We start from the raw sequence: 26,855 nt of genomic DNA on the forward strand, positions 1-26,855 counted from the left end.
TGCTTTGCTAGGCTGGATATATTGTATGACCTGACAGCTTTCCCCTGATATCTTTTTCCATACTGTATTGCTAATCTACTGTCCTTTGACTCACCTGTGTCCCATTAGCACACTACTTGAGGTTCTGTACTCCCTATTCTTGTTACCTAGATCTCATAGATTCTGTCATATGATTGTTGCCATAATATTATTGTGAATAACTGCTGTTCCATGCAATTGTATTACTTCACAACCCCCCCCCCCCCAGATCTTAGCCCATTTCAAAGTTTCCTGAACTCTATTACTGTAGTGGTTAACTCTATTCTCTCACACACTACACCTATTTACTATCCTTTACTCTCACCTTACCTCAGAATCTGAGCTCCCACAACCTCCCTGCTTTGTAGACCCAACTCACAATCCTTTTTTCCCCTAACTTGAGTCTTATCTTTTTTCCATCCTTTCTAAAAATCAGCTAGCTGGGTGGAAGATCACAGTTAACATTATACATAGTCAAAGGATCCCCTATCTCTTCCCTACTTGGTGCTACTGTAAATATCATAGAATTCTCTGTTGCTGTCTTAAACCATTTTGCCTTTCCCCTCCAACCGATGACAAAAAAGAATAGGTGGAAGCGGTGAACACCAGGATACCCACTGGAAGAGGAAACCCAACAACAAAGGAACCACTAACAGATAACAACAGAAGAAGGTGAAGGAGGCAGTGGTAACCACACAAACCTCAATCCAGGACCTATCTGGATATACAACTAAATAGTGGAGAAACTACCCAGTACAAACAACTGAACGAGAGCAAGAGAGAATTCTTTAAACCTTATACACACTGAAGACCAGCTTCAACACAACCTGCTCTCACAAGCACAACAAAATACAGGAGGTGGTGTACAGAGTGACCCTCATTTAACCAGCTGGTGGGAAGGAACCACCAAAGAAAGACTCAACAACAATCAAAACCCAAAGGCAAACACAAAGCCAACTTAAATGACAGCCCAAGACCAGTGAGCTTGGGAGATCAAGGAAACTGCACCACTGAAACTCACTGCTTTTCTACTAAAGAAGTTCACACCACAAACCCAGGGAGCCAGAACAGATTAATTTAAGAAGCTGAGGCTAACAAGAAGAGTCTCACAAACAATGGGAAGACAAAGAAACAATCTCCAAATGAAAGGAAAGGAGGAAGACTCAGAAAGAATGCTAAATGAAATAGAGGCAATTCAACTATCAGATATTGAGTTCAAAGCAATGATCGTCAGGAAGCTCAATGAGCTCACAATGAGCTACCAGAAACTACAGGGAAGCTACAATGAACTCACTGAAAACTACATCAACATGAAAAAGGAATAGAAACTCTCAACAGGGCCAAGAGGAAATGAAGAATACAATTTCTGAACTGAAGAACACAGTCAAAGGAATGAAAAGCAGGATCGATGAAGCAGAAGATTGGATCAGCGAGCTAGAGGACAAAGTAGAAGAAAACACCCAGAAAGAGCAAGAAAAGAAAAAGAGGCTCAGAAAGAATGAAGAGGGATTAAGAGAAATGCAAGACAATATGAAACGTAGTAATATCCGTATAATAGGGATACCAGAGGAGGAGGAGAAGAAGAAGAGCAAGGGATAGAACACCTATTTGAAAAAGTAATGATGGAAAACTTCCCTAATTTGATGAGAGAAAAAGTCACACACATCCAGGAAACACAGAGAGTCCCAATCAAGAGAAACCCAAAGAGGCCCACCTCAAGACACATCATAATTAAAATGGCAACATTTCAAGACAAAGAGAGAATATTAAAGGCAGCAAGGGAAAAACAGGAAGTAACATACAAGGGAGCCCCAATAAGGCTAACAGCTGGCTTCTCAATGGAAATACTCCAAGCCAGAAGAGAATGGCAAGAAATATTCCAAGTAATGAGAACCAGAGGTCTGTAACCAAGGCTACTTTACCCAGCAAGGCTCTCAATCAAGATAGAAGGCCAAATAAGAAGCTTCTCAGACAAAAGAAGTCTAAAAGAATACACCTCCACTAAACCAGCTCTGCAAGAGATGCTAAAGGGACTGCTTTAAGGAAAGAAAGGAAAAGAGAGAGAGAGAGAGGAACACACGTACATAAAAGACAATGAATAAGTACCTATCAATAATAACCTTAAACGTAAAAGGATTAAATGCTCCAATCAAAAGACATAGAATACCTGAATGGATAAGAATAAATGTCCCACATATCTGCTGCCTACAAGAGACCCACCTCAGGATAAAAAACTTGCACAGGCTGAAAGTGAAGGGCTGGAAACAAATCTTCCAGGCAAATGGACAAGAAAAAAAAGCTGGGGTAGCAATGCTTATATCAGACAAAATGGACTTCCAAAAAAGGTCCATAAAGAGAGACCCAGAAGGTCACTTCATAATACTCAAGGGAAGAAGCCACCAAGAAGACATAAATATTGTAAATATATATGCACCCAACATAGGAGCACCCAAATACATAAAGAAAATCTTAGAGGACTTCAAGAAAGATATGGACAGCAACACAATTATAGTGGGGGATATTAACACCACACTATCAAAAATAAACAGATCTTCCAAACAAAATATCAACAAAGATATTGTGTCATTGAACAATACTCTTATGAAATGGACTTTACTGATATATACAGAGCCCTCCATCCAAAAAAAGCTACATATACATTCTTTTCAAGTGTACATGGAACATTTTCAAAGATTGACCACATGATAGGACACAAAACAAGCCTCAAGAATTTCAAGAAAATTGAAATCATACCAAGCATTTTCTCAGACCACAAGGGACTGAAACTAGAAACCAACCTGAAGGAAAAAACCCCCAAACACTCAAAATCATGGAGATTAAATAGCATGCTATTAAACAATGAATGGGTCAAGGATGACATTAGGGAAGAAATCAAAAGGTTTCTGGAAACAAATGAAAACGAACTCACAACAACCCAAAACTTATGGGACACAGCTAAGGCAGTCCTGAGAGGGAAGTTCATAGCAATACAGGCCAACCTAAAAAGGTTAGAAACATTCCAAACAAACAACCTAACCCTACGTCTACAAGAACTTGAGGAACAACAACAAAGACAGCCCAGAGCAAGCAGAAGGAAGGAAATAACCAAGATCAGAGCAGGATTAAATGACATAGAGACTAAAAGCACAATTCTAAGGATCAATGAATCCAAGAGCTGGTTTTTTGCAAAGATAAACAAAATCGACAAGCCTTTAAGCAGACTCATCAAGAAAAAAAGAGAGAAGACCCAAATAAACATGATCAGAAATGAAAGGGGAGAGATTACAACAGATACCACAGAAATACAAAGGATTGTAGGAAATTACTATGAAGAACTGTATGCCAAGAAATTTGAAAACCTAGATGAAATGGACAAATTTCTAGAAAAATATAATCTTCCAAAACCCAATGGAAAAGAAGCAGAAAGCCTGAACAAACCAATAACAACAAAAGAAATTGAAGCAGTAATCAAAAAACTCCCAACACACAAAAGCCCTGGACCAGATGGTTTCACAGGAGAATTCCACAAAGCATTTAAGGAAGAGCTAACCCCTATCCTTCACAGACTATTCCCAAAAAAATCCAAAAAAGATGGGAGTCTCCCAAACTCTTTTTATGAGGCCAACATCATCCTAATTCCAAAACCAGATAAAGACACAACAAACAAAGAAAACTTCAGGCCAATATCACTGATGAACATTGACGCTAAAATGCTCAACAAAATACTGGCAAACGGCATCCAACAATACATTAAAAAGATCATACACCATGACCAAGTGGGATTCATTCCAGGGATGCAAGGATGGTAGAATATTTGCAAATCAATAAATGTAATACATCACATAAACAAAAGCAAAGACAAAAACCACATAATCATATCAGTAGATGCAGAAAAAGCATTTGATAAGGTACAGCACCCATTTATGATAAAAATACTCAGCAAAGTGGGAATAGAGGGAGCATTTCTCAACATAATAAAGGCCATATATGAGAGACCTACAGCCAACATCATACTCAATGGGCAAAAATTAAAGTCTTTTCCACTAACATCAGGAACAAGACAAGGCTGTCCACTTTCACCACTTCTATTCAATATAGTACTGGAAGTTTTAGCCACAGCGATCAGACAAGAAAAAGAAATAAAAGGCATCCAAATCGGAAAGGAATAAACAAAACTGTCACTGTTTGCAGATGATGTGATAGTGTACATAGAAAATCCTATAGACTCCACCAAAAAACTGCTTGACCTAATAAATGAATTTGGCAAAACAGCAGGATACAAATCAATATACAGAAATCAAAGGCGTTTCTGTACACCAACAATGAAACAGCAGAAGAAGAGATCAAGGAAAAAATTCCATTTGAAATAGCAAAAAGAAAAATAAAATACCTAGGAATAAACCTAACCAAAGAGGTAAAAGACCTGTATTTAGAAAACTACGTAACACTGAGGAAAGAAATCAAAGAAGACACAAACAAATGGAAACATATACCCGTGTTCATGGATTGGAAGAATTAATATCATCAAAATTTCCATACTACCCAAAGCAATTTACACATTCAATGCAATACCTATTAAAGTACCAATGGTTTATTTCACAGACATAGAACAAACAGTTCAAAAATTTATATGGAACCGTAAATGACCCTGAATAGCTGCTGCAATTTTGAGAAAGAAGAGTAAAGTAGGAGGGATCACAATACCTGACACTAAACTATACTACAAGGCCACTGTAATCAAAACGGCCTGGTACTGGCATAAAAACAGGCACATGGACCAATGGAACAGAACAGAGAGCCCAGAAATAAACCCAAGTCTCTGGTCAATTAATATTTGACAAAGGAAGCAGCAACATAAAATGGAATAAAAATAGCCTCTTCAACAAATGGTGTTGGGAGAACTGGACAGCTACATGCAAAAAATGAAACTCAAGCAACAACTTACACCTTATACAAAAATAAATTTAAGGTGTATAAAAGACTTAAATATAAACTGTGACACCATTGGAGTCCTAAAAGAGAATGTAGGTAAGAAAATCTCAGATATTTCACGCAGAAACTTTTTTACTGACATGTCTCCTAGAGCAAGGGACATAAAGGAAAGAATAAACAAATGGGGCCTCATCAAAATAGAAAGCTTCTGCACAGGTAAAGAAAACAGTATCAAAATAAAAAGAGAACCAACTGTATGGGAAAACATATTTGCCAATGATACCTCAGACAAGTGTTTAATCTCCAAAATATATAAAGAACTTACATGACTCCACTCTAATAAGAGAAACAACTCAATTAAAAAATGGGCAAAGGACTTGAACAGATACTTCTCCAAGGAGGACATATAGAACATCCAAAGACACATGAAACAATGTTCAATATGGCTAGCTATCAGAGAGATGCAAATTAAAACCACAATGAGATACCACTTCACACCAGTCAGAATGGCTATCATAAACACAGCAACAAACAACAAGTGTTGGAGAGATCGTGGAGAAAAGGGGACCCTAGTGCACTATTGGTGGGGCTGCAGACTGGTACAACCACTATGGAAAGCAGTATGGAACTTCCTCAGAAAACTAAAAATGGATCTGCCTTTGACCCTGCAATTCCACTGCTGGGACTATATCCTAAGAACACTAAAACACCAGCACAAAAGAACCTTTGCACCCCGATGTTCATAGCAGCACAGTTTACAATAGCTAGGTGCTGGAAGCAACCTAGATGCCCTTCAGTAAATGAATGGATCAAAAAACTATGGTACATTTACACAATGGAATTCAATGCAGCAGAAAGAAAGAAGGAGCTCCTACCCTTTGCAACAGCATGGATGGAGCTGGAAAGCATTATGCTAAGCGAAACAATCCAGGCAGTGAAAGACAAATATTACATGGTATCACCTTTAACAGGAACCTAAACAACAAAAGAAAAGAAACAAGCAAAATATAACCAAAGACACTGAAATACAGGACAGACTGACAGTGACCAGAGGGGAGAGAAGAGGGAATTTCAGGGGAGAATGGGAAGGGTTTACAGGAACAAATTTAAAGGACACATGGACAAAAACTAGGGGGAGGGTGGTAATGGGAGGGAAGTGGGGAGGGTTGGGTGGGTGGGGTGGAATGGGAGTAAAAGGGAGATAACTGTACTTGAACAATGATTAAAATAAAATAAAATAAAAAAAGTTAAAGAAGTTCTTAATTACCAAGCCCTTACTATATTAACAGTTAAAGGGACTTATCAAAGAAATAGAAGAAGATAAAAAACTCTGAACTGTAAATTGACAACAAACTCACAACTATCAACAACTGAACCTAATCATCTGGTCAAAACAAAACAAAACAAAACAAATCAAAACAAAAACTAAGCAAACAACTGGAGCAGGAACAGAATCACAGAAATGGAGATCACATGGAGGGTTATCAATGAAGAGGGGGAGGGGGAGAATGGGTGGAAAAGTTACAGGGGATAAGAAGTATAATAGGTAGACATAAAATAGACAGGGGGAGTTAAGAATAGTACAGGAAACAGAGAAGCCAAAGAACTTACGTATACAGCCCATGGACATGAACTAATGGGGGGTAATGCTGGAGGGTGGGGGGTACAGGGAAGAGGGGGATAAAGGGGATAAAATAATTGGGACAACTGTAATGGCCTAAGTAATAAAATATACTTAAAAATTTTGTAATGTTGACTACAGAAGCAGGTTATTAACTTATTCAAAAACTCTTTTTGAGTGATTGTTGTATGTCAGGTATTGTTCAGCACTAGATACACTCTGATGAATACAAAAGCCAGTCAAAGTCCTTGATTCCATGGAATTATCAAATTAATATGATAGATGTATAATAAACAGAAAAATGAATAAATGATGACTTCATATAGTAAAAACTACTATGAGAACCATAAATTATGCTGTGAAATGTAAAGTTGGTTGGGCAGAGGAGTTCAAATCATACAGGAGAGATATTGAAAAAAGTAATCAGTGTGTTCAGGGATACACACTGAATGTCAGGAGTATATCCTAAAGAATTTTGGGAGAGGTAATATCATTGAAATTGATGTGAGGGCCTCACCAATGAAATAATATTTAAAGTGAGAACTGAATGATAAGAAGTTGACAGGCAAGTAAGGCAGATAGAACAGCTGGTGCAAGGTCATAAGATTAATAACAACATCATCTGGTACAAGAATGCCAATTAAAGGATAGCCAGCCTGTCTTCCTGTACTTTCCTCTTGCTGCCTATTTCATGAATACAAAAAGAGTCAATATCCATCCCCACTGAGTGGTTGAGTGATAAGAGAGGACTGAGTGGTGGGTAGGGAAAAGAACATGTATAGTTTTGTCAACCAGTGTAAGAAATCTGAGCTTCATCTTAACCTCAATAGAAAGCAAGTGGTGGCTTAAAAAAAAGAAGTGAAATGAAAAGAAGAAAATAAAAAATATGCAAAATAAATTTTAAAACTTGTCTCTGGCTGACAGAGAAAAAAATATATTATGGAAGAGAAGGAGTGAACCTAGATGACCACTAGCAAATGTTGGTTCATCCAGGCAAGAGGTATTTTCTTTTTTTTCTGGATGAAGATGATAATGAAAATAGAAAGAGTAAAAGGATTAAGTATATATTTGAAGAGAGAGCCAACAGAACTTGCTGTTCCATTGGAGTAAAGGGGAAAAGAAGTGAAAGAAATGAAGATTCCCTCCTATCTATTGAGCTTAAGTAATGGTAGTGACATTAACTGAAATGAGAAATACAGTAGGCAGGAAATATTTAGGTACAGGGATTGAGCAGGTGGAATAAAACATCCTGCTTTTTGACGGTTATGTTGGGGGAGGTAGGGGTGGAGGACTGAGCACACAGGAAAAAGGACTCATGGACATGGACAACAGTGTGGTGATGATGGGGGACTGGGAGTATAAGGGACTAAATAATAATGAAAAAATACAACAAAGACTAAATGAAAGACAAAAGCCATCCTACTTTGGAATAAATTTGAGTGGCCCATTAATATTCAAGTGGAGATGTCAGGTAGCTAATGGAAAATATGAGTTTGGAGTTAATGGCAAAGAACAGCTATGGCATTTGCTGTCAGTATATAGAAGTCATTTAGGCCATGGACCTTAGGAAGGGAGTATAGTTAAGGAAGAGGAAAGAGTGTGATATGGAGCCCTAAGAAAATCTAAAATATAGAGGTTGAGCACAGGAGGTGCAACTCTGTACGAATAAGATCAACAATCAATGAGGTAGAATAAAGAGAACAATCAGTGAGATAGAGGGATCATCACAAGGCAAAAAGAAAAAAAAATTGAGAAGGAAAGAGAAGTCAACCTGTTGAAAGCTGCTGAAAGGTCAAGAATAATGAAGACAATCAGGTTTGTTATATTTTATTTTCTTACTGATTCTGAAGAATGGTGGAGCCTAAAACTTAAATGGATAGTTAAGAATTGTGTGAGACACAAAAGTGTGGATACAGTGAGTGATTAATGACCATACTTTGGAAACATGGCTGTGGTGCAGAAAAAAAGAAGGGCTTAGGTAGTAGCTAGGGAGAGAATCCTGGTAGAGGATGAATGTTGTTTATTCAGGTATTTTTAATGATGTGAGACACTTGAGGCCATATGAAGAAACAGGGAGAAGTTGATGGTGTTGATGAAGAAGGCATAATTGAAGATCTGAAGACTTTGACAAGATGAGTGTGATTAGAATCTATGGCTGGAGAATAAGAACTGGCCTAAGATAAGGACTAAGGCCACTGATGTTTGAGCCAAGAAGAGAGCCTGTGCACAGGCCACAAGTTGGTAGATGTGTTGAAATGAAGATGAGGAGTTGTTTGTGTTCTAATTTCTCAGTGAGGTAAGATACAAGATCCTGATTTTGAGAATGGGTAGTAGGAATCAGGTTTTGAGAGTGGGAGGAGAACACATCATATGTAAGACATAATTTTAAAGATAGAACAAGCACACATATTGGAGGAGTACAGTAGAACTTCAGGGCAGTGTGGAATGCTCATTAGAGATTGTGTCCATGAATTAAAAAATAGACTAGCAATATGCTGCATGTTCTTTTCTTGCCTTATTAGCCTAGTACAGGCAAAGAGTAGTTAGGTAGTTGATTTCAACGATCCTTGTGTGTGTGTCAATTAAGAGTGACAAAGAGGAGGCAAGGGAGTTTAGTACAATTAAAATAAAATTATTATAATGTTGGATCTTATTATGTAATCTGGCTAGGAAAAGTTTAAAGATATGAGGAGAGAAGAAGAGTAAGAAAAATCAGTAGTGGAAATATTGGGTGTCTCCATGAAGATGAAAATTATTGGAAGAGGATCATTAAAGTTTATGAGCCATAGGATAAGTAGCAAAGAAAGAGAATGGAATAAAGAAATTTAGGTTTCAAGGTGTACAGTTACTGATGGTTGGTAGTATATGCATAACTAGAGAGTCTGGATGGAAGGAAAGGTGCTTAGAAATTAGGAATTCAACAAATTGAGAGGCCAGGATTGTTGCCTTAGTTGCATTTAAGTATGTTGTAGTAACTACTAATGGTCCCAGGAGTAAGAAGACATAGAGGAAGAAACTCATGAGTCTGGTGCTGCAGTTTTTAGTGGACAAGGAAGGTGGGGGAGCATTGAGCAGAAAGTTGGATGATGACAGCAACAGACAGAAGTAGTTAGGTGGTATTGCCTCCTGGTGTTAGTTTCAATGTAATGTGATGTTGAGAAGGAACACAGAAGAGGAATTGTTGAAAATGGCAACCAAGAGCAAGCAGCATACCTAATCCAAGTCTCAGTGCAGAGAAAAGTGTGTTGAAAGAGAAGCACACCGTCTCTAATTGATAGGAAAATCAATGTTTTCCAGGAAGAGTCAGGTTTGAGCTGAACATAGAAGTGAAGGGAGAATTGGGGGAATAAGAGAATTTGCAGATGATGGGCTCCACATTCCAAAAAACTCTGGAGAAGATTTTGGGAGATTGGAATCAGGGAGCACAGAGTACACAATAATAAAGAAGACAGGCCCAGAAGATGAAGTTTCAACCAAAAAGACCAATATACTGAGGACCTCTTAGAAGAGACAAATTCAAGCAGAAAATATGGACAATGAGGCCACTGACCTTCTAGCAGTTCTCCATGATGTGGCAGCCAAGAGGTAAATAACAAAACAAACAAACAAACAAACAAAAACTTTCTTGATAGGATTATTTCATGGGTCCTACCTAAGAGAGGTCTTTGGTTTGCTTGTCTTTCCAGGTTCTTCCTTTGTGAATCCTGTATCACTCTCCTCCACCCTGTTTCTGCTCTGGCCATGATAAAATGTTCTCAGTACCTCAGATATTCCATGTCCTTTCCCATCTCAGTATTTACAATGATGAAAATAATCTGTCCACTTTCTTTCTTTGAGAAACTTATACTCATCCTGTAGGTGTCCATCCAAATATGATTCCTTCTTTTGCTCCTAGTACACACATCCAAGCACTTTCTCATTTTTCATGACACTTGAAACTTCTGCCTCATGAGACAGCACTGGATTGTAAGCTCTATGAGATCCATGACTATAATTTTTCTTTTTTCTGTCCTCTTAAGTATAAATTTGTACCTACAGGCACTCAATTACTATCAACCAATAGACTAACTTGAGAAGTAGTCTAAGTGGTATGGATGCATTTCAGAGTAAAATATCATGAGTTTAAGGGGTGAAGCAATCAGGATTGATTCTCTGCTCTGCCCCTTACCTTAAGGTGCCGGGCATATCTATTAATTACCCCTGATTAGTTAGCAATTCCTAAGAAAGGTTATCAGAGTATTAATGGTGCCCCCACATGTTTTTGCCAATCTCTTTGACATTTTCCACATAAATTGCTTTGATATTTTCCACATATTTTCCACATAAATATGAGCACAGGTTTTCTCATTTTTTTCTTTGAAACCAGATTGCAACGTGTGGATTAAATCATCTTCATCTTCTACACTCATCTTAAAATCATCCCTTAGGTTTGAAAATGTCAATATCACTAACAGCATCCTACCTGTGTGGGACGGACACATAGAAACAGACAGTAAATACCTGCACATGTGATGTAAGCTTCCTCCTTTGGACTGCATGAACTGTATTTCCAAGGGTCAGAAGGGCACTGCCAGAGAGACATATCAGTGTTCCGACACTGGATTCCATCCACCCACCGGGGTCTAGAACCTTCCCTATAATAAACAGAAGCATCAAGGGTCCCACTGTCCCCACAGCCAAGGTGTCTGCAGATTGTGGACAAGGTCATGGCTTCCATGGGGCTGCGGCAGACACTGCCCCAGGTCCCATTGTAGAAGACTTCCAGCCACCCGGCGCACTCCTGGTCCTTGCTCACCATCCTCAGGGCCAGGAACTCTAAAAGTGAAAGGTGGAAACATGGCACAGTGAGTAGTCCACTCAAAGCTCTGCCTTCTTTCTCCCAGAGGATGTGAACACTCATCAGTGACTCTGCTGAGGAGACTGCCACTAAGTGGCAAGACTGAAATTTGTGTCCCTTTTCCTTCACTTTGTCCTTTTGTGTCTGTCTATACCACAAAGATGTAGTGGAACATGAACAGAAAGGAACACCAGCCTGGGCCCTCTGCAGGGAAAGCCGAATCCTGCTCACTGACGAAACTTCTGTCAGAGTATGTGGAAGGGAGTGTGTATAGTGTGTAGTAGGTGTAACAATGGACCTACAAAGATTTCTACATCCTGCCCCATGGAACTTGTGAAATTTTACCTTTTATGGGAAATGGACTCTGTGGTTACTATTAAGATAAGAACCTTGAGATGATGAGATTGACCTGAGATATACCACGTTACACAGGTGAGTTCAGTCTAATCACATTCTTAGATCCATTGTCCTGAAAAACAAATAAACTTTCTCTACTTCAGTTCAGAGAGAAATGTGGCTAAAGAAGAACGGTCAGAGAGAGGCAACATTATTTGAAGAAAAAAAAGGGAACATGGAGTCTGGGAATGAATGCACTCCAGCTTTGTAAGGTAGAAAAGACAGGGAGAGGAAGTCTTCCCTGGAGCCTCCAGAAGGAATGCAGCCCTGTGGACACCTTGGTGTCAGCCCAGTGAGACCCTTGCTAGACTTTTAATGTAGAGAATTGTAAAATAATAAATTTGTGTTGTTTTAAATCATATGGTAGTTCATTATGGCTTCAATAAATGAAGTAAAAATCTCAATATTTTACTACCATAAGCAACTGAAGAGTAAGTCCTGCTTTCAATGGAAATTCTGTAAAAAATGGCTTTGTCAGGAGATACTGCTGAGAAGGAAGGATAGGGTCCCAACTGCTGCAAGACTAAAGGAAAGCACCAATCCCCTTACCTGCTACACAGAGAGGCCCTGTGGAAGGATGATTCCTTCTCCCCTAGACCTTTTAGCAACACCCATCAGGGCTTTGACTCCCATTCTCAAGGGCCTCCACTTCCTCCCCAGCCCATGGACAATGTGTAGCACTGACCTGAGCAGATGACCCCAGCGTCCTCCTTGTGCCAGCAGTCATGCTGTCCTAAGACCCGGGAAGGGCACTTCCATAGTTGGGACTCTTTTCCTGTGCAGTTCACATCATCCAGCCAGATCTGGCCTGATCCTGCCCCAAAGTGAGCAGAAACCATGGCATCAAGGGCTTCCCCACAGCCCAGCTGTCTGCACACCACCTGAGCATCATTCAGGTCCCAGCTGTCATCACAGATGGTGCCCCAGGAGCCCTGGTGTAGGATCTCCACCCTTCCAGCACAGCGACTGCCCCCGTCCACCAGGCGGAGCTGTCTGCTATCTGAAGAGAGAGAATCAGGTCAATGGGACATTACTCAGGGAAAGAGAAGGGTTTTCTGGTCCTATGGGAGCTCTTACCTGAGCAGTTAGAGCAGTCCTCTGAGGGTGCAGAACCTGCTGGTTCAGATGTAGAGTTGCACTGGGGTAGCACCTGGGTCTTGTTACCTAGATAGAGAGTATGGTTGAAGAGCAGGAAATTTATTTTCTTTAAAAAATATATTTTATTGATTATTCTATTACAGTTGTCCAATTTTTTTCTGCCTTTTATTCCCCTCCACTCTCTATCCCCACTGCTACCATCATTCCCCCACCTTAATTCATGTCCATCAGACATACATGTAAGTTCTTTGGCTTCTCCATTTCCTATACTATTCTTAACCTTCCCTGTCTATTTTGTGCTTACCATTTATACTTCTTATTCCCTGTACCTTTCCCCCTATTATCCCTTTGCCCCCTCTCTGCTGGTAAACTTCCACCTCATCTCTATTTCTGTGATTCTGTTCCTGTTCTACTTGTTCCTTAAACACCTTACTTAGGTTGTTTTGCTTAGGTTGCAAAGGTTTTTTTTTCAGGCTGCTTGCTTAGGTTTTTTTTTTTTTTTTTTAGGTTTGGTTGTTGATAGTTGTGAGTTTCTGTCATTTTACTGTTCTTATTTTTATCTTCTTCCTTTTCTTAGATAAGTCCCTTTAACATTTCATATAATAAGCCCTTGGTGATGATGAACTCCTTCAACTTGACCTTATCTGGGAAGCACTTTATCTGCCCTTCCATTCTAAACGATAGCTTTGCTGGGTAGAGTCATCTTGGATGTAGGTCCTTGCCTTTCATGACTTTGAATACTTCTTTCCAGGCCCTTCTTGCCTGCAAGGTTTCTTTTGAGAAATCAGCTGATAGTCTTATGGGCACTCCTTTATAGGTAACTGTCTTCCTTCCTCTTGCTGCTTTTAAGATTCTCTCCTTCTCTTTAATCTTGGGGAATGTAATTATGACGTGCCTTGGTATACATTTCCTTGGGTCCAACTTCCTTGGCTCTGAGCTTCCTGGGCTTTCTGAAAGTCTATTTCCTTTGTCAGATTAAGGAAGTTCTCCTTCATTATGTTTTCAAATTAGTTTTCAACTTCTTGGTCTTCCTCTTCTCCTTCTGGAACCCCAATTATTCTGATGTTGGAACATTTAAAGTTGTCCTGGAGGTTCCTAAGCCTCTCCTCATTTTTTTGAATTCTTATTTCTTCATTGTGTTCTGGTTGAATGTTTCTTTCTTCCGTCTGCTCCAAACTGTTGATTTGAGTTCTGTTTTCCTTTCCAACACTGTTGGTTCCCTGTACATTTTCCTTTAGTTCACTTTTCATAACCTTCACTACATCCTCTATTTTGCTACCATACTCAACCATTTCTGTGAGTATCCTGATTACCAGGGTTTTGAACTCTGCATCTGATAAGTTGGCTATCTCTTCATCACTTAGCTGTATTTTTTTTCTAGCTTTTGTCTGTTCTTTCATTTGGACTATATATATATTTTTGTCTCAGTGCACCTCTTATGTAGTTAGGGGTGGAGCCTTAGGTATTTTCTGGGGCAGAGCAACTCAGGTCCCTGGGTTGTGGTGCTATATGTGGAGAAGTGGTTCCAGAGGGAACAGTGCCACTTACTTAGCTCTCAGCAGACTTTCAGTCACTTCCTCCACTAGTCACAAGCAAATTGGGCCCTTCTGGTGTTTATTTCAGGTAGCTGGTATTGTGTATGTTCTAGGACCCTCTTGGTCTCTCCAGTGAACTCTCCTATGAGTCTGGGAGTTTCTCCTGCTGCCTCAACCCCCACAGGTTTTTTAGTCAGAGGTTTTGAGGTTTTATTTCCCCACACTGGAATGCTGGGTTGTGTGGTCTGTCTCACACCGCAGTTATTCCTCCAGGTTTTTCAGCAAGCAAATGTGGGACTGCCCACTCTGCCAATTGCCACCAACCCACTCTGCCAGCTGCAGCCTTGCCATGAGTCCTTTCCACCCCAGCTGCCCATCTTCATCTCTCCTCCTGGTCTGGATGAATGTTTCTTCTTTAACTTCTTGGATGTTGGACTTCCATGCAGTTCAATTTTCTGGCATTTCTGGTTATTTTTTTGTTCTTAAATTAGTTGTTGCCCTTCTTTTAGTTGTGCAAGGAGGCACAATGTATCTACCTATGCCTCCATTTTGGCTGGAAGTTCTAAATTTCTTAATAACCTAGGGATAGGATTCTGAGATGAAAGCTGTGAGTTCAGAGTAATGTTATAATATTAGAGTTCACTTTCTTTAGTGGAGTGTTCTGCTTATGACTATGACAAAATTTCTTTTTTTAAGCCAAACAATGCATGAAAATGAATTTAGAAAAAACTAGAATATATTAGTACTCTTTGAAAGCATTGCACAAAATATCAACAAGTGTATTGTGGCATTGAACAATGCCCTAGATCAAATGGACTTATCTGATATATATATACAGAACATTTCATCCCAAAGAAGCAAAAATACACATTCTTTTCAAATGCACATGGAACATTTTCAAAGATAGGCCACACAACAGGAAACAAAACAAGTCTCAACTAATTGAAGAAAATTGAAATCATATAAAGCATTTTCTCTGACCACAAGTAACTGAAACTAGAAACCAACCTCAAGGAAAAAACTCAAAAACAATCAAATTCATCTATATGAATTTGAATGCCAAAACTCTTGGCACACAAAAGCCCTGAACTGGATGGTTTCACAGGAGAATTTCACAAAAACATCCATATAAGGGAGAGCTAACCCCTATCCTTCTTAGACTATTCAAAAAAAAATCCAAGAAGACAGAAGACTCCCAAACTCTTTTTATGAAGCCAGCATCGTCCTAGTACCAAAGAGGTTGAATAGCATACTATTAAACAACGAATGTGTTAAGAATGAGATCAAGGGAGAAATCAAAAAGTTTCTGGAAACAAATAAAATAAACTCACAACAGTCCAAAATCTATGGGACACAGTGAAGGCTGTCCTGAGATAGAAGTTCACAGTGATACAGGTCTACCTAAAAAAGATAGAAACATTAAAATAAAACACTTAATCCTGTATCTACAAGAACTTGAGGAACAATAACAAACAAAGCCCAGAGAAAGCAGAAAGAAGGAAACAACCAAAATAAGAGCAGAATTAAATGACGTAGAGACTAAAAGAACAATCCAAAGGATCGGTAAATCCAGGAGCTGGTTCTTTGAAAGGAGAAACAAAATTGACAAGCTTTTATCCAGATTCATCAAGAAAAAAGAGACAGGATCCTAAAATCAGAAATGAAAGAGGTGAAATTACAACTGATACCACAGAAATACAAAAAATTATAAAAAATTACTAAGAATGACCCAAGAAATTTCAAAATCAGGGTGATATAGACAAATTTATAGAGAAAATAATCTCCCAAAACTCAATGAAGAAGAAGGAGAAAGGTTGAATAGACCAATAACAGCTGGTGAAATTGAAACAGTAATAAAAAAACTCCTGGCACACAAAAGCCCTGGACTGGATGGTTTCACAAGAGAATTTTACAAAATGTATCAGGAAGAGCTAACCCCTATCTTTCTCAGACTATTCCAAAAAATCCAAGAAGATGGAAGACTCCCAAACTCTTTTTGTGAAGCCAGCATCATCCTAATATGAAAACCAGATAAAAACACAACAAACAAAGAAAACTACAGGCCAACATTGCTGATGAACATAAACCTTAAAGTCCTTGACAAAATATTGGCAAACCACATCCAGCAATACATTAAAAAGATTATAATCATGATCAAGTGGGATTCATCCCAGGGATGCAAGGATGGTACAATATTTGCAAATCAATAAATGTAATACATCACATAAACAAGAGGAAAGAGAAAAATCACATGATCATATCAATAGATTTGGAAAAAGCATTGGAGAAGTATAGCACCAATCAATAGTATAGCACCAGAAGTATAGCACCAGTTAATTCTTCCAATCCATATATGATTCATGGGTTGGAAGAATTAACATAATTTAAATGTCTATATTACCCAAAGCAATCTAAAGATTCAATGCGATCCCTGACAAAATACCAATGGAATATTTCACAGATATAGAACAAACGTTTCAAAAATTTATATGGAACCATAAATGACTCCAAATAGCTGCAGTGAGTTTGAGAAAGAAAAACAAAGTAGGAGAGATCACAACACCTGGTATCAAACTATATTACAAGGCCACTGTAATCAAAATAATCTGGTACTGGCATAAGAACAGTGGAACAGAATAAAAAGCATAGATATAAACCCATGCGTCTATGGTCAATTAATATTCAATGAAGGGGGAAGAAGCATAAAATGGAGTAAAAATAGCCTCTTCAACAAATGGTGTTGGGAGATCTGGACAAGTATATGCAAAAAAAAAAATGCTTGACCACCAACTTACACCATACTCAAAAATAAACTCAAGATGGATAAAATATTTAAATAGAAGTCATGACACTATAAAACTCCAAGAGGAAAACATAGGCAGGAAAATCTCAGACATTCCACGCAGCAATATTTTCACTGATATGTCCGCTAGAACAAGGGACACAAAGGAAAGAATAAACAAATGGGGCCTCATCAAATTAAAAAGCTTCTGCACTACTAAAGAAAACAGCATTAAAATGAAAAGAGAACCAACTATATGGGAAAACATATTTGCCAATGATACCTTGGACAAGGGTTTGATCTCCAAAATATATAAAGAACTCACAAGACTCCACTCCAAGAAGACAAAAAAAAATTAAAAAATGGGCAAAGACTTGAACAGACATTTTTCCAGGGAGAACATACTGAGGGCCCAGAGACATATGAAAGGATGCTCAGCAACACTAGTCATTAGAGAGATACAAATTAAAACCACAATGAGATACCACTTCACACTGATCAGAATGACCATCATAAACAAATCAACAAACAACAAGTGTTGGAGAGGATGTGGAGAAAAGGGAACCCTAGTGCACTGTTGGTGGGAATGCAGACTGGTGCAGCCACTGTGGAAAACAGTATGCAATTTCCTCAGAAAACTAAAAGTGGAACTGCCTTTTGACCTGGCAATTCCACTTCTGGAATTATATCCTAAGAACCCTGAAACACCAATCCAAAAGAACCTATGCATCCCAATGTTCATAGCAGCACAATTTACAATAGCCTAGTGCTAGAAGCAACCTAAGTGCCCATCAGTAAATGAATGTATCAAAAAACTATGCTGCATTTACACAAAGGAATACTATGCAACAGAAAGAAAGAAGGAGCTCCTACCCTTTGCGACAACATAGATAGAATTGGAGGGAATTATGCTTAGTGAAATAAGCAGGCAGTGAGGGACGAATACCATTTGATCTTGCCTTTAAGTGGACTCTAATCAACAAAACAAACTAACAAGCAAAATATAACCAGAGACATTGACATTAAGAACAAACTAACCAGAGGGGAGGTGGGAGGGAATAATAGGGGGCGGAGGTGGAGAGGGTTTTTAGGAATAACTATAAAGGACACATGGAGAAAACCAAGGGTAGGAGATGGAAGCAGGCAAGGGAGGTGGGCATGGCTGGGATGGCGGGGAGTGGTGGGGGGTAAATGCAGGCGACTGTACTTGAACATCAATAAAATAATTTTAAAAATGGGCAAAGGACCTGAATAGATGATTCTCTAAGGAGGACATTCAAATGGCCCACAGACATGTGAAAACATACTCAACATCACTAGTCATTAGAGAGATGCAAATTAAAAGCACAATGAGATACCACTTCACACCAGTCTGAATGGCCATCATTAATAAGTCAACAAACAACAAGTGCTGGCAAAGCTGTGGAGAAAAGGCAGCCTTAGGGGGAATGAAAAGGCATCTATTGGTGGGAATGCAGACTGCTGCAGCCACTGTGAAAAACAGTACGGAATTTCCTCAAAACAAAACAAAACAAAACAAACCCTAAAGGTGGAAGTAGCTTTTGATCCAGCCATCCCACTGTTTGGACTTTACCCTAAAAATCCTGAATCACCAATTCAAAAGAACCTCTGTACCACAATATTCATAGCAGCACAATTTACAATAGACAAGTGCTGGAAACAGCCTAAATGACCATTAGTAAATGAGTGGGTCAAAAAACTGTTGTACATTTACACAATGGAATACTACACAGCAGAAACAAAGACGGATTTCCTACCCTTTGTGACAGCATGGAAGAAACTGGAGAGCATTATGCTAAGTGAAATAAGCAAGTTGGTGAAAGACCAATACCATATGACGTGATGTATATATGTGGAATCTAATCAACGAAACAAACAAATGAGCCAAAGAGAAACAGAGACATGGAAATAACAGACTGATAGAGACCAAAGTGGGTGGCGAGGGGGAAAACAGGGGAAAGAAGGAGAAGGGGCAAGCAAAAGAACAGGAATAGAGGACTTATGGGCATGGGCAATGGCAGAGGATAGACTGTGGGAGTGGAGTGGGACAGGGCATGGGTTAGAAATTGGGAAAAAGTCAGGAGAACTGTAACTGAAAAAAATAAAAATAAAAGAATTTAGGCCTTATTTAAGGATCTGTCTAATATGATCTAGGAGAAAAACTGATGGATCCTGCAGACTAACTGTGGATTACAGATATCTTAAACATAATCTTATAGTATTACTATAGCATCAGCAGTATCAGTAGATTAACAGCTCTGGCTGTACTGCAAGTTAGGGAAGATTGGTATTTTGTGATTGATTTCGCAGATGTTGTCTTTTCAATTTTTTACTTAGGAAAAGAAGTCAAAGTCAATTTATGTGAGATGAACTATAATATTAATTTACTGTGCTTCTACTTTATTTAATTCTCCTGTGTATTGTTCCAGCTGTAATTGAGATATGTTCTGCATAACAATTGGCCTGTATTCTTTAAGAAGACCAGTGTCATGAAATAGAAAGATTCATAAAGTGCTCCACACTAAAGGAGACTAAATGGACATGAGAACTGAATGCAGCACATTACTTAAATCTTCTGTTAGCTGTGAACAACACTTTGGATCAGTCAGCAAAATTTGAATAAAGCATATGGATTTGATGATAGTATTAGAACAATGTTAATTTCTCAAATTTGATCATTGTACTGTGGTTATGTAAGAGAATTCTTTAACTTATTTTAAGGGTGAAGGGATAACATATCTGTAACCTACCAATTTTATTTACTAATTCAGAATGATTTTACATATTTAGGGGGAATAGGACAGGAGAGAGACAGGAAGCAAAAGAGAGGGAGAGAAAAACTATGGTAAGATACTAACATTGGTGGAATGTGGGTAAAAGTTATCTGGGAATTATTAGTTTTGCAACTTTTCTGTCAGTGACAAAAACAAAAATATAGAAATATAGCAGGTGAAAAAAATTCAGACAGAATCCATTCCTAAGACACTTTCACTAAAAGAAATAGAACAGCAGGTGACTTCTGGCCAAGATGGAGGCATAGGTAGATGCACTTTGCCTTCTTGCACAACCAAAAGAAGGACAGCAACAAATTTAAAAACAAAAAATAACCAGAACTGCCAGAAAATTGAACTGTATGGAAGTCCAAGAACCAAGAAGTGAAAGAAGAAACATTCATCCAGACTAGTAGGAGGGGTGGAGACCAACAGCCTAGCTGGAGAGGACTTGAGACAAGGTGGCAGTTCAAGGACATGGCCTGGTGAAGCAGCAACTGGCAGAGTGGCTGGTCCCGCATTTGCATGTGGATAAACTGGGAGGAACAAATGGGGAGCGAGACAGGTCCTGCAACCCAAGGTCCCATTGTGGGGAAATAAAGCCTCAAAAAGTCTGATTGAAAACACCTGTGGGGGCTGAGCCAGCAGGAGAAACTCCCAGACTCATAGGAGAGTTCATTGGAGAGAACCATAGCGTCCTAGAACATACACAATGCACCCTCATATAGCACCACAACACAACTACGTGGGTTGCCCTGCCCTGGTGAATACCTAAGGCTCAGCCCCTTATTACATAACAGGCATGCTGAGACAAAAACATATGGCCCAAATGAAAGAATAGATCAAATCTCTAGAAAAAATACAACTAACGAATGAAGAGATAGCAAACCTATCAGATGCAGAGTTCAAAACACTGGTATTCAGGATGCTCACAGAAATGTTTGAGTATGGTTGCAAAATAGAGGAAAAAAAGAAGGCTATGAAAAAAGAAATAAATGAAAATGTACAGGGAACCAACAGTGAAGAGAAGGAAACTGGAACTCATCAACAGTTTGGAGCAAAAGGAAGAAAGAAACATTCAATCACAACAGAATGAAGAAACAAGAATTCAAAAAAATGAGGCTTAGGAATCTCTGGGACATCTTTAAACATTTCAACATCCGGATAATTAAGGTTCCAGAAGGAGAAGAGGAAGACCAAAAAATTCAAAGCTTATTTGGAAACATAATGAAGAACTTCCCTAATCCGATAGAGGAAATAGACTTCCAGGAAGTCCAGGAAGCTCAGCGAGTCCCAAAGAAGTTGGCCCAAGAAAGCGCACACCAAGACACATCATAATTATACTCCTCAAGATTAAAGATGAGGAAAGAATCTTAAAAGCAGCAAGATTAAAAGAGAAGGTACCTACAAAGGAGTTCCTATAGACTGTCCGCTGATTTCTCAAAAGAGACCTTGCAGGCAAGAAGGGGCTGGAAAGAAGTATTCAAAGTCATGAAAGGCAAGGACCTACATCCAAGATGACTCTATCCAGCAAAGCTATCATTTAGAATGGAAGGGCAGATAAAGTGCTTCCCAGATAAGGTCAAGTTAAAGGAGTTCATCATCACCAAGTGCTTATTATATGCAATGTTAAAGGGGCTTATCCAAGGAAAAGAAGATCAAAAACTGAACAGTAAAATGACAACAAACTCCCAACTATCAACAAATGAACCTAAAAAACAAACTAAGCAAATAACTAGAAGAGGAACAGAATCATAGAAATGGAGATCACATGCAGAGTTATCAGGGTGGAGAGGGGAGAATGGGAGAAAAGGTCCAGGGAGTAAGAAGCATAAATGGTAGGTACAAAATAGATACAGGGAGGTTAAGGATATTATGGGAAATGGAGAAGCCAAAGAACTTGTATGTATGACCCATGGACCTGAGCGAAGGTGGGGGAATGATGGTGGTAGTGGGGATACATGGTGGAGGGGAATAAAAGGGAGAAAAAAATGGGACAAGTGTAATAGCATAATCAATAAAATCTATTTAAAAAAAGAAATACTAAGAACATCAGAAATCTAAAATGCCTAGGAGAAAACCTAGTGGAAGATGTGTAAAACCTCTGAGAGAAAGTAAAGGCCTAAATGAATGGAGACATATACCATGTAAATAAGTTTGGAGACTCAATATTTTCAAGGTTAAATGTCTTCAAATTCGAATGTAGAATAAATATAATCTCAATCAAAATGCCATCATACTTTTTGGGAGGGTAAAAAATGATAGGCTGATTTTAAAATTCATAGGGTATGAGTATGCAAAGGACTGAGAATGACTAACACAGTACATAAGAAAGGCCACAAAGTTAGAGGAGGTATTATAAAGTAACTTCTTTAAAGTTTGCTAGACTTGCTATAGAGTTACAATAACTAAGAAAATGTGGTAGTAGTGCAGGGATAGATACATAATACAGTGGGGCAGAACAGAGTCTAGAGAAAGACTCAGGCATACATGTAGTCTATGACAAAGGTGCCACTGCAGCAGGGAAAAGAGTCTTTTCAGGAAAAGATTCTGAGTCAATTGGATATCCATTAAAAAATATGAAACTTGACCCTTATCTCACACTATACATAGATATGACATCCCGGGGGATTGTACAATTATATGCAAAAGAAAAATTACTAAGCTACTATAAGATACTCTAGAAGAATATTTTGTGATCTTCAGGTAGGCAAAATTCTCTTAAAAAGGATATAAGAAACCCTAAATGTACAGGAAAAAGTTGATAAGTAATACCCATTAAAAGAACTTGGCTCAACAAAGAACCATGCCATTAAGAGCCAAAAAAAAAAGTCCAAGGATCAAACATACAAAATAAATGTACATATCTGCAGCAAAAATCAGTGTTATGGTAATTTATAACATTATATTTGTAATAGTCAAGAATTAGAAACAAGTCAAATCTACCATCAGTTGAATTGATCAATACAGGGTCATGTGATTATTCAATAGAATACTTTATAGCAACAAAAATGAATAAACTGCTGCTTAAGCAATAATATAAATGAACTCCAAACATAATGTGAAGTCAAAGAAGTTAGACACACAAAAAACATATCATGATTTTATATAAAGTTCAAAAAAATGACAAAAATATTTTAAGGTACTAGAAGTTAGAATATGCTCCTTTTTGGAGTGGAGAGAGGGCAAAGTGAATGGTGGGAGGGGAAGGTGACTTCCTGGGTGCTTCTAATGTTCTCTTCATTAACCTGGGGTGGTGTACATGACTGAGGGATACACTTATTACTTATACATTCTCTATGATCATACTTAAATAAAATGTTTATTTGAAAAATATCACCTCTTAACATTTCTTACCTTGACCAAAAAAATGAATGAACAATTAGAAGATCCATATTTCTTATTTCTCTGAAATATGTTACCTTTGAAGGCAGCTTTTCCACACTTTCTGCTCTTAGGGACATTTCACTCAAGAAACATTCTTAGTACCAGGTAGCCCTTCTCTTTCTCTTACCTGAACAGATCACAGAGGCTGTGTTCCCAGGGGTACAGTCAGGAATGCCCAGGGCAGTCACAGGGCAATTCCACAGGAAGGGCTCAGTCCCTGAGCAGTGAAATTGGGCTTTCCAGATCTGACCACCTCCTCCCATGAAGTAGGCTCCTTTTGGGGTAGAGATGGCAACTCCACAGCTGAGTTGACGACAGACAACATTGGCATTGGCCATGTTCCAGTGAGAGGCACAGAGCATTCTCCATTCTCCAGAAATATTCATCTCCACTTGTCCTTCACACTGAGAGGTGCCATTTTTCATGAGCCGCACTTCTGTGTATGCTGGTAGGAGAAAACAGGATTTTATCAAAAGCTCATGTTTTTCTTACCCCAACAGAGTATGCAGGGAGGTTAAAGTCCTGCTGTGCATCTCACCTGAACAGACAACTTGAACAGCCCCACTGTGCTGGCAAGCACCTCCTGGACAGGGCACTCTGGGGCAGATCCTGAGCTCAGGCTCCTGCCCCTCACACTGGAACTCTTCAGCCCACACCCGTCCATCTGACTCTCTGAAAGGCACATCCACCAGGACAGACACTGCTTTGCCACACCCCAGCTCTGCACAGATGACCTGGGCAGTGGGCCACATAAAGTTCACATCAGACACTGCGAACTTATTGTTTCCAGAGTACACTTCTACTCGCCCTGAGCAGGGGCCATCCCCTCCAGCCAGATGCACAAATCCTGAGAGAAAAAAAACAAACCAAATGAAGTGTCCATGATCTTGGCTTGGCACTGGAAACATGTCATAGGCAATGGTGTGAAAGTTTTACTTTTCTGGTGGTGGGACATGGGAAAGGATTGTGACAATCATTGTCAGAATTGCATTTTTATAAACAAGTTTCTGAGAAGAAATGCTTCTCAGAAGAAATGCTAACCAACACTTTGAAGTTGGTTAGAAATGAGAATTCCTTACCTAGTGGCTTAGCAATTACAGAGTCCAAGGAAACTGCACTGTAGTGGGGTTTCAAACTTGGGTGTAGAGGTATGAATAACTGAATTAACCCATAGTATAAAAAAGTCCATGGGATTCCGCAGTTAGAGGCCTATCAGGCAGAAGGTTAGAATCATATCCTGAGATTTCTGGGGCTAGAATTCTGAGAAATTTTATCTCAAAAGCCAATCTTTTTTTTTAAGATTTTATTTATTTTATTTTTAGACAGAGGGGAAGGGAGGGAGAAAAAGAGGGAGAGAAACATTAAGTGTGGTTGCCTCTAGCATGTCCCTGACTAGGGACCTGGCCTGCAACCCAGGCATGTGACCTGACCAGGAATTGAATCAGTCACCCTTTGGCTACGAGGCTGGTGCCCAATCCATTGAGCCACACCAGTCATAGCCAAAAGCCAATCTTGAAGTGACTGAGGATAGAGTAAATGATGAGGGTTGGCATAAGTGCATGCCAAATCATAGACAGACTATAGTTCAAGGGTATAAACTGGCTATAGATATAGCCAGTTTAATTTTATGGTTTCACACTTTATATCTTCCATAAGTTTCGGTGGCAAAAATTCTGAGTTCCTTAGGTGACCTGGTGTGAAAGAAGTTGTCCAAAGATGAGTTTGGATGTTAAGAAAGCTCCAAGAGTCATAGAGTAAAAAGGAGTAACTGGTCCTACTCATCTTTCTTGAACCCTAGGATTGCCAATGAACCTGGGAGAGAGTGAGTTCTCAGGGGGAATAGGTAAGACAGCTAAGTCTGTTGATCACTTCATACTGGGTTTTTCTTCCTAGACATGGGAATCTTAGCAAATGCTAAAGAGCAAGAGTAATTGAGGTATGTTAATCCTATCTATGTGCTAACTGTATATCCCTCTTCCTACTTGGATCCTTGAGGTAAGAAGCCAGCATGCACTGAAAAAGGAGAGGGAGAGGATGGAAGCAAAGAGCAAACAAGCTATAATTTGGAGACTTCCAAATTGCAAAAACTTTAGAATAATTTAAAGATATAAATATTTGGGAAAAATACTTGTGGACCAAGTTTTTAATACATTTTATCCTCCTGTGCTCCTCCTATCTACCACCTAACCATAAGGCACTTAGAGAAAACATAAATATATATAATATTTATATATCATTTATATATAATATATATTATATATATCAAAGGATATGTATATATATCCTTTGAAAAACAGTTGATTGTGAAAAAGACTCACTTGGGCACTCCCCTACTCACATACATTTATTTCTTCAGCATATCACCTATCATGAACCCACATTTTCATACTGACTAAAGTTGTTCACTTCTGTGATGTGACAAATCCTCCCATTAGTCTGTGATTGGGAAGGAGATTTTAATATCTGTGCAAGACCAGTATTGCTAGTGAAAAGTGAAGTTTTAATAATTCATTACTTCAATAGATGCCATTATCTGAAGTAAAATAGTGTTGGGCCTCATCACAGATAATCCCCAATTGTTAATGTGCTATTTCTATATTTATGGAATGGTAAGTTAAGTTTCTGAGAATGAGGGAAGACTCTGACTGACACTGAGATTCTCACTGAACTTCTGACTGCTTATCTGAGAAGAAAGAGTAAGTGAAATTTTCAGGGTAGGTGCTAGACTTACATTGAGAGCTCCTGTCCAGCTCTTTACCCTTTCAATGGAAACTGGTCTTCCTGACCTGACCTGAAAAATATCAGAACATATATCCAAAAACCTGCCTAAGCAGAAGAAATGACAAGGGACAAGTAATTTTTATGAAGAGATACTGAGTTTAGAATTAATATGGTAAACCTAATACTACAGAAACCCCAAAGTACCAACATAACAAAAGTTGAAAGTAAGAAAAAACCCTAATATTTGAAATCTGTGTCTTGCACTGTAGTGAACTATGCTCACATGTTGAGTCATAAACATGAAGATATATGGACACACCTTTACTTTGATTAAAAAGGAGGGAGGCACTCAGTCCCATATCAAGCAAAATATGAACTCCTTCAGGGCTAAGATTGAAGATCAACAAGCTTTAAATGCTGCAAATAATACTGGGGATCCTCAAGCACTATGTTCTTATTTTAGCCAGAGAAGACAGAATCTGGGGAGGCTTTATCATAAGAGGGACTTGCCCAAAGGTGCAGAATTAGGGAATACTGTTGGCTCCAGACTTCACTTCTTCTGTGCCTGTCTTATGCTCTCAATGCCAGCTCCACGTCCCAGGTTAGTACAACATCTCATCTCCCTTCAGGCCCACTGCTAAGCATATATATCATTGAACATTTTCCTGGGTGATTCACCTCTACTCTTCTCTCCATTTTCCAAATTTAGCTCATTTGCTGGAGAGACGTCAGCCTG

At 38.9% G+C, this 26,855-nt stretch overlaps 1 protein-coding gene across 1 annotated transcript in view; it reads right to left on the reverse strand.

Annotated features, from left to right (window-relative positions):
* LOC123810582 (antigen WC1.1-like) overlaps positions 1–26,855 on the reverse strand; it is a 156,186-nt gene that overhangs the window by 117,934 nt on the left and 11,397 nt on the right. The window contains exons 3-8 of the mRNA XM_045826364.1: positions 23,937–24,245; positions 23,526–23,843; positions 13,207–13,311; positions 12,882–12,968; positions 12,490–12,804; positions 11,072–11,386 (exon numbers count right to left, since the gene is read on the reverse strand). Coding sequence (XP_045682320.1) covers positions 11,072–11,386; positions 12,490–12,804; positions 12,882–12,968; positions 13,207–13,311; positions 23,526–23,843; positions 23,937–24,245 — 1,449 coding nt within the window. The remainder of the gene's footprint in view (positions 1–11,071; positions 11,387–12,489; positions 12,805–12,881; positions 12,969–13,206; positions 13,312–23,525; positions 23,844–23,936; positions 24,246–26,855) is intronic.

This window comes from Phyllostomus hastatus, unplaced genomic scaffold (assembly GCF_019186645.2).
Source record: "Phyllostomus hastatus isolate PE091 unplaced genomic scaffold, TTU_PhHast_1.1 phas_scaffold_755, whole genome shotgun sequence".
Classification (NCBI taxonomy): domain Eukaryota; kingdom Metazoa; phylum Chordata; class Mammalia; order Chiroptera; family Phyllostomidae; genus Phyllostomus; species Phyllostomus hastatus.